The sequence below is a fragment of the Bacillus rossius genome, chromosome 16, assembly GCF_032445375.1.
Source record: "Bacillus rossius redtenbacheri isolate Brsri chromosome 16, Brsri_v3, whole genome shotgun sequence".
NCBI classification, from domain to species: domain Eukaryota; kingdom Metazoa; phylum Arthropoda; class Insecta; order Phasmatodea; family Bacillidae; genus Bacillus; species Bacillus rossius.
In genome coordinates this window covers 5677332-5686699 of record NC_086343.1, presented here as the reverse complement: position 1 = coordinate 5686699, position 9368 = coordinate 5677332, and the positions used below count along the sequence as shown (strand labels likewise).

The window sequence follows — 9368 nt, the reverse complement described above, 5'->3', positions numbered from 1 at the left end:
GGGTTTGAGGGAATTATATTGGATGTGAGAAGAGGAAAGGACCGAGGAAGAGGTTTTAGAACTATAAATAAAAAAAATAAATACATAATACAAATAAATAAATAAATAAATAAACTTTGGTGAGTAAGAGGGACTTCTTGCCGTCTGGTAGAAACCCAATCGAATTGTTTGAATCATTCAATCAATGACCCGAAATTGAAAAGTTCAAAAAGTGGTTGCGAGTAAAACAAAGTTTTTAACTCTATGGAATAAATTTTAATAATGCTGGCAACGTTGCCTTTTTTTTGAACAATCAATAAAGTCAAAGCTAGTGTTTTTAGAAATTGTGGGAACTTCTACTTTTACGAGTAGATCATTGCAGTAAAAATAGTTATAATTTAGGATTGTAAGTATTTATGCATTAGCTTTTTACGTATAGTTTTAGACAGCTATTTGTTTTTTTCTTTTTAAGATGCTCATTTGGTATTTTTAACTTCCTTCGTCAAGGAGCAACGCTGCAATTGCAATGAAAATGGCGTGGCAGCCTCAAGAAGAGGGTTTGAGACAAATTTTGCAGCTTCTTAAAGAATCGCAGTCACCTGATACAGCGACACAGAGATCAGTTCAACAAGTATCCTTTTTAAATTATTATAATTTTTTTCTTAATATTTATGGTGCCTTTGTATGTGCTAATGGTATTTAAGGTTTTCTGTGACGTTAAAGGTTAACGATTTTTACGCTCGTGATTTATTTTGCAAGTGATTTCCGAAGTATATTAGTTTCATCGGTGTTGTAATATAATGGGAAGTTTCCGGTATTGTAAGAAATGAGTTTATAAACGGCGTTTGATGAAATATGAAATTAATGTATATTCTCAAATTCGGGGATAGCAATATTTAAACCATAGGTGTAGATTTGCTGCACTCTTTCAACTTTAAGTTTACTGATTAAAGGACGTAAACTCTGAATTAGAAATTCTTTAGAAATTACTTTTTTTCAAAAAAAAAAAATAGTACTTAAATCTTAATTATGGTACCAACTTAAAATATGAAACTTCAGCTTGTTGCAAAGTCAGGCTATGTGCAGTAATATTCACTCTTATATTAAAGTTTCAAACATATTTTGCATTGAAGTACACCAGTTTGTGATGAACTGAAGTGTGTGGTTTTAGTCTTACATCTCAGCTTTTGTGTGTGGTTTTATTCTTATGTTGCAGCTTTGCTGTGAATTAATGATAAAATTTAGAACATACTTTTTTCAAACACTAAGACGTTCCTCAATCTACCGTGGAAACAGCATCTTTAAATTCATTCTGGTTTCTCAGAAATCACAGTTTACAGCTTAAATACAATACCTATACAATGATGCGAGTACCGTCATTTGTGTCATATGCAAATTCAGATAAGTGTTTTTATAAATGGAGGATCACAGGATCAGCAAACCTAACATTCACAACAGTCCATTCCGAGGATGTGTTCGTGCATGTTCATTTTAAGTAGGCCTATTACATATTTTTGTTGTAGTTAGAATTTACTATTTTATTAAGTTAGCTACATAAAAATACTTTAAGATATAGTGGACTGTTGGTTAGGTTAGTATAGCTTAAGTAATAATAGTCTAAAATATTTTTAATGTTTGCTTAGGAATAAGCACATATCATAGCAACCAGTTCACAATAGTCCACTCCGGTCCGAACAGTTTTGAGGTTCACTGAAGTTTGCCGCTTGCTCAAACAACTTCAATCCCTACTTCCTTACTAATATTATAAGTGCAAAAGTGTGTTTGTCTCTTTGTTCATCTTTCACGCAGCAACGGATCGACATGATTTTTTGCATAATGAAAGTTTATGGGCAAGAGAGTGACATAGACTACATCTAATTATGAATTTCCATCCTTAAGGGATTGAAAAAAGGTGTAAATTCAATTTTTATAATAGAAAATCATAGGTAGCTATACTAAGCTAAACAACCATCTACAATGTTTTAAAGTATTTTTAATGTAGCTTACCCAACCTAATTTACCATTTTCATGATTGACCAGAGTTATCATAAACATACATAACAGATCCACACATGTGATTTCTCATAAATCAAGAGAAATTTATCAATGCTGTTTTCAGTGTAAAACAGGAACGTCTGTAGTGTTCTATAAAAGTATTTTAAGAATTTTGTTATTAATGTTCGGAAAAGTACTGGTGTAAGAATTTTAATTAAAAATTAAATTAAATCAAATTTACACAGTATACGGGCTTAGTGCACCTCAAAATACACAGCGGTATGTGAACACTAAGTTAATCAGTGTCGTGATAACCTCTAATTTCTATTAAGGGGTGGTCAATTTGGTTGTCAACCCAGCAGATAAGCAATTTGACAAGTTTGACACCCAATAAAAATAAAAAACCAGAATGTGTACTGTATACAGACAAAGCACACTTTAAAGTACACAATGGTGTTTGTTTGCAACCTCTTAAAATAAAAATTAGAGGTTATCACTATGAAGCTGATACGCTGGTTTATATATACACACACACACACCGTTGTGTACTTTAAGGTGCACAAGGTCTATACAGTACAAATTCAGTTTTATTTTTATTGGGTCTCAAACTAGTCAATTTGTTCGTCTGCTTGTTCAAAGTGCCAAATTAGCGACCCCATAAAAAAAAGAGATTTTCACCTGTGGTGATTAGCTTGGTTACACATAAGAGTGCTACTCTAAGGTGCACTAGGCCTGTATTCGTTAAAAAAAAATTTAATATAATTTTTATTGGGTCTTGAACATGTCAATTTTTTCGTCTGCTCTTTCGTAGTGCTAAGTTAACAACCCTTTAAAATAAATTGAGAGGTTGAAATAAGTTACAAATTTTTTAATATTTTAAGGAGTTTTTTCTTCAGTTCCACTGATTTCAAACTTTTGCACTGAAGTTCGTAGTCGGTCATTTTATGTTAGCTACATTAAGCTAATTAATTCAAACACTATGTAACAAAAAATTGTTTTATGTTCCATTTTTAGTGTTATTGGATAAATCAATGAGCTGAACATGTATATACCATTATTTTTTTCAAATGTTAATACTTTCCAAAATAAAAATATGTAATTGTATTTTAATAATTTACTAATAGTTTTGAATTTACCACTTTTTTCTGACAATTGTAGTTCAAGGTGATTAGCAATAGTATGGCATTGATGTTTCTCATTTGTAAAGTCAGTACCTATACAAGACATCTGTAACAATCCTATCCATGTTTATATATCAAAATTTTGTAAAACATTCTTCTTGTTTGTGAAATACTGTGGCATTTTTGGGATTATAGAAACAAATTAAATTAAACATGTCAGTATCCAGACATTGTAAATTGCCTGCAGACACATTTTGTTATGTTTGTGGACAACATTATATCAATCTAAACAAGTGAAACATAAAATTGTGCCCGGGACAAAATTTTGTGATGTCAGTGTACCAGTTGGAGATCAAAATTTTGCACGGACTCATGTGTCTTGCGGTAGCTGTATGTCTACCTTAGACGGGTTGGTTACGTGGAACAAGAAAATCTATGCCGTTTGCAGTTACTCAAATGTGGATAGAGAGCCAACCAACCATCTGGTAACTTGTTACTTTGGAATGGTTGACATTACACATTACAAAAGTACCAAGAATAGAAAACATTCCATATCTTAGCATACCATCATCCAGTACCGCACTCTAAGGATCTGCAAGTACCATTGCCACCAGATCATTCTAAAACTGAAGACGAAGTACAGAAGTCTAGTGATGACAGTGATTTATCCAATAGAAATGGAAAGGAACTACAGCTCTTAACTATAAACAAGTTGGATGACCTAGTAAGCGAGTTGGAACCAACCGAATCAAAGGCCGAACTCCTTGAATCCCGTCTTAAAGGAAAATAGCTTGCTTGCCGAAGGATGAACAATAAAACAAATACAGAGTACGGCACATGGATTTTGCCTGCTTCTATGAAATGTAATGTCAAAACATCTATGTTTTTTGCAGCAGTGTTAATGCTCTCTTTCAACACACAGAGATTGCTTATGATCCAGACCAGTGGCGACTTTTTATAGATAGCTCAAGTACAAGTCTTAAAGCTGTCGTAATCGTAATACACAATGAGAAACAAGTGTCCTGCGCTCCCAGTAGCTCATTCTACTCACCTGACAGAAACATACGAAAACGTGTCAAGCTGATCTTGGAAAAACTCAACTGTGGATGCCACAAGTGGGAGGTTTGTGGTGATTGCAAGGTTTTGGGGTTTCTTCTGGGGCTTCCAGGTGGCTGCATCCAGTATTCTTGTTTCCTCTGCTGTTGGGATAGCAAGACAGACGATCAGCGTTACACCAGGAGAGACTGGCCAAACCAGAAAATAATTATAATTGCTTCCAGGCGCACACAATGTAAAACATGAACTACTTGTCTATACTGAGAAGATTCTGTTACCCCCACTCCATGTCAAACTTGGACTAATCAAACAATTTAGCAAAGGCTTGAACAGCAACTCTGAGGCTCGTAACTCTCATCAGAAAAAATGTTTCCCCAAGTTATCTTAAGCAAAAATAAAAGGTGGAATTTTTACCGGACCTCGGATTCCGTACAATTTGTTACAATCTAAAGAACTTGTTGATGTAATGACTCTTTATGAATGTAATTGTTGTGAAGCTTTTCGAAAGGTAGTGCAGTGTTTTCTAGGTAATAAAAGAAGTGGAAATTACAAGGATCTGATTGACAATTTGATACAGAGTTACCATGTGCTTGTGGGTGCAGAATGTCAAAGCTATTGTGAAGAAATTTTTGAATGCTAGGTCCGTATATTTTGTAATTAGAAATCCAGTCTATGGAAAAAAAATGTATATTGAAATAGTCGAAGCTAAACAATTCTTTTATAAAAATGACAGTTACCCAAAACATTCATTATTGTCCTCAATCAGTTTTTTTTTACCTTAATCCCTTTTCAGAGACTTGAAGAACTGAGCAAATTCCCAGACTTCAACAGCTATTTGATTTTTGTTCTGACAAAGTTAACATCTGAAGGTAAGCTTAGTTTTACTGATTGGTTTCTTGAGAGTGGAATGTTTTTATTTTATTTTGTTTTTATGGTTGTTTGTAGATATCAAGTTTCTAAATTTGGTTCCAAGATTGAGGCTTTAATGAAAATTGATTTCCTCAGTCTGGATGATGGAAATTTGGTGAAATTACTTTGTTTTCGAAATGAGCAGTAAAATCTAGATTCTTTGAAAAAGAAGAGAGGGATGGGAATTAGTTTGCAAATAAAGAAGTTTCACAATTTTCAGAAATATTTTCATAAAAATTCAATGATTGAAAAAAAATTTTTTTTCAGGTAGAATTGTATGGCAAGAAATAACTTAATAATTTGTCATAAGAAAGTATGGTAAAACCAGAATAGTGTACAGAATATAATTGCTAACTTAAAAAAAAAATTCTCGAAATAGAGAGGAAAATGTTGACATTTAAAGTAGTTGGAAGCATTTGTATGTTTCTTTAAGTACCACACTTAAAATTTCTGAGTGGGGAAGGGGGTGGTTGAGGTTGAGAACCTACAAGAACAGAAGGTTGTCATATAATGGAGGTTTATTGGTGGAAAATAAAACTTTGTGGTAAAAAGGTTTTCAATAACTATTGTTACTAGTGGGGAACGGGTTCGTAAGGGATAGCCCAATTGTTTTTTACAGTTTTATTAATTACTAATAACTACAGCTGAAATTAATTCAAGAACACACTCAGTCCAATCTATGTCTGCGAAATCAGTCTCGCGCTGATCAATCGCACATTAGCCTGCTCACTGGAGCTGGTTCTACAGTGACTCGCTCCTCTTACCACTCTCTGACCGCTCACCGTAGTTATCGATGACTACCTCAACCACGCCGTAACACTGTTCCCGACTCCTACTGATGAGGCTTCCCACATGCTCTCTCGCGGGTCACCCTTGCTGGTTTCGCTACCAAAGAGACTCTTCCTCGGTAGCCAGACCTTCTGCCGTCGAACAGTCACTCCAATGTCGCTGTGCGGTATCGCCGGTAGGTAGAGACTCTTTCCACACCACTCCACTTTCTCTCCTAATCTCAGAGGCAGGGCCTTTTTTTTTATACCCGTGGAAGCCAGGCGTGTAAGCATCCCTGGTCAGGCGTGGAAACACCTAGACCCAGTGTTTGGCGTCACGAGTGTCCCTGACCTGATGGCGCAGGCCTTGCCCATCCCCCGATGCCAAGACCCCAGAATTCTCCGGGCCTCCAGGCTGGCCGGGCTCCAATACTGATGCGGTGGGTGCATGGAGGGGGAAGGCAGTGATTTACAGGCCTCTGATGGCCAGGCGACACACACATCCCTCACTGGGGGGGGGGGGGGGGGGTTGGAAGGGTTCGTGGCTTCCCAGACTCCGCGGCAGACAGCATAACAATAGCAATGGTACAGACTTTTAAAAAGACACAGGACGCAATAAAATTCTTACAAAAATCACATACATTTTTGGATACGTGGTGGCTTTCAGTGAGAGGAGCTACTTACGTACAATATATATGTGTGTGTGTGTGTGTGTATGAGATGTCTTATATGCTTCTGGTAGCCATTGTGTAGTTAAAAATGTGATTTTGGTATTTTATTTTAAAGTTGGTTCTAATATTTTCATACATAATTTTAATATCAGTAATTTTGTATATTTATGAAAAACATGCAGAGGAGTCCCACTAATCTGAACTATTTTCGGCAGAGACCTGTTGGGAACTCCATATATTTTTGGATTTTACGAATAATTGCTGTAATGCAACAGTCTGTTGTAAAATACATCTCTATAAGCATAACAGAGCCTGTAACACACTAAACATATTGATAATTGAGTGAAGAAATCGAAAATCATTTTTAAAAGTAAAAAATTACGAATTATTTTAATAATATTTTTTCACCCTAAACACTTTCGGATTTGTCAGATTTTGGGAATAGCTGGGTTTGGATCAGCGGTACTCCGCTGCATTTCCAAAATGTGTTTGAAGCGGCCTCCGTGTAGAACGGCCCGCCTGGTACTCAGCTGGCGGTGTGCTTGGCAGATGAGCCGACGCGTTCCCTCAGCGGCCTCATCCTGAAGAACAACGTGAAGGCCCACTACAACAAGTTCCTCCCGGAGGTGACCAACTTCATCAAGCAGGAATGCCTGTCGGCCGTCGGAGACCCCTCGCCCCTGATCCGGGCGACGGTCGGCATCCTCATCACCACGATCGCGTCCAAGGGCGAGCTGACCACGTGGCCCGAGCTGCTGCCGGCCCTCTGCAACATGCTCGACTCCCAGGACTACAACGTGTGCGAGGTGAGCGTCCCGGTCGGCGGCGGTTCTGGCGCGGTTTCTCCACAGGCTCTCGCGGACGTTGTCCGAAGTAGACTGGCTTCTGGGCAGGGTGTCCACAGTTGGTACTTTCGTACTAGATCTAGTACTTTTATAAGTTTTTTTAGTGGTCAAGTACAGATCTAGTACTTTTTTCTTTAATATAATATTATTACAGTAACTCCAATATGTTTTATTATTAAGCGTGATTAAAAACTATGGAATGTATGTGTGTGTTTGGTGTGATATATTTAAGTTAGAGCATTGCAATGTCATAATAACTTCCTAAATTGTTAAAACCATAACAAATTATAATTTAGTGCTTTTTTTTTTTCCTTCAAATATAGTACTTTTTTCTCGCCTAAGTTGGTACGAAATATTTTTTCCTTGTGGACACCCTGCTTCAGGGTTGTAGCTGTGTCCTTGGCGAATAATTCACCAACGTTTCGGTCGACATTGCAGTCGCCATTATCAGGGAGTAGTTACCTACTGTGGGTAACTGCTCGCTGATGATGGCGACTGCAATGTCGACCGAAACGTTGGTGAATTATTTGCCAAGGACAAGGCTACAACCCAGAAGCCAATCTTACTACATCTCCTGTAAGCGCCTTCTTATCAGGTGTAGATCAACTCTGAGATTCCAGTGGTAAACGAAACATGTGGCAGGGAAATTAAGATAATTTAGTCCATTGACTGCTTTCAAGAATTTGTACCTGGAGTTTCATGCCTAAAAATTATGAGTCATTTTCAATCATCTAAAAATAAGCTAATAATATGGAAACGGAACTACTCATCTACCCTTAGCATATTTTGAAATACTTTTTAATCATATTAATTTTCATGAAACTAAAAATAATTATGCATCGTATATCTTTTGCATTAGTAATGTGAGTCCCTTTTAACATCTTGCTGTCTACTGTAAAGGATAAGTAAGATGGCCTTTACTGGGTCAATGAGGGGTTTGAAAGAAAGCTTGTTGGGATAAAACCCATCAATGAAAAATGCTTTCGCTCTGTCACTTACAGACACCTTCAGTTAAGGCATTAAAAAGTTTAGTTACATAAGGGACACTTAATCTCAAACCGTCCTAAAACTTGTAGTGCTAGAAAACATAAAACCAATGGATGAAAATGAGTAAGGAACTTAGAGGTGCGGACGAGAAAAATGCATGGAACACCTGTATTTACTATAAATACATTATGCAAAGTATATTTAATTTTGTGTTATATTCATATTTAAATATAAACTGTAAAAGTAATGCAATTTTGTATGTGCTAATATTAAAATAATTAAAAAAAAGGTTTGGATGACATTGGTTATTTGCTTCTTTTTTTTTTTCTAAAAAGCAAATGGCACCATTCTATAATAAATATTTCAGTATCATATTATTGATGTTGTAAAAACAAAAATCAACTCCAAGATATATCTAAAAAATATTGTAAGAATAATTGTTCTGTGAAATAATAAATATGTCTGGTATTTACTGCCAAAAGTATTTCTTTGTGATGAAGGTAGACTATCAACTGTGTGATTTGGGGGAGGGGGATATTCAATAGAATAGGCAAGATTTCTAATATATATCATGGATTTCTCTTAATACCATATTATTTAGTGTTTTCAATTGGCTTTCGGTGTTATTTCGTTTAATCGGGATTTACCACAAGTTCACGAGTCTATGTCTAAAATCGTGAATACGTGGAAATTTTTACGTTTTGTATTTAAGTTAATTTCTAGTGTTTACATCATTCGAAATCAGTCTGGTTACTGTTCTTTTCAGGGCTCCTTTGGGGCACTGCAGAAGATTTGCGAGGACTCCGCTGAACTGTTGGATAGTGATGCCCTGAACAGGCCATTAAACATTCTTATTCCCAAGTTTCTTCAGTTCTTCAGACATACTAGCCCCAAAATAAGGTAGGTAAACAATTGGGCATGTATTTCATTTGGGTCTGGACGACAGTTAAATAATAAATCCCAAAAATGTTTTGCCAGGAAATCAAATATTAAAATTGGTGCTTCTCTACATAATTTGAATTGATTTGAACCACTTAG

The 9368-nt window shown here is 36.1% G+C and overlaps 1 protein-coding gene across 1 annotated transcript in view; it reads left to right on the top strand.

Moving 5' to 3' along the window:
- Window positions 1-286: 286 nt before the first annotated feature.
- The window catches only part of LOC134540178 (transportin-1), a 50105-nt gene continuing 41023 nt past the window's right edge, over window positions 287-9368 (top strand). Inside the window, exons 1-5 of the mRNA XM_063382740.1 lie at window positions 287-385; window positions 487-610; window positions 4945-5020; window positions 7048-7304; window positions 9097-9230. Of these exons, the coding sequence (XP_063238810.1) occupies window positions 506-610; window positions 4945-5020; window positions 7048-7304; window positions 9097-9230 (572 nt within the window). The 5' untranslated portion in view covers window positions 287-385; window positions 487-505. The remainder of the gene's footprint in view (window positions 386-486; window positions 611-4944; window positions 5021-7047; window positions 7305-9096; window positions 9231-9368) is intronic.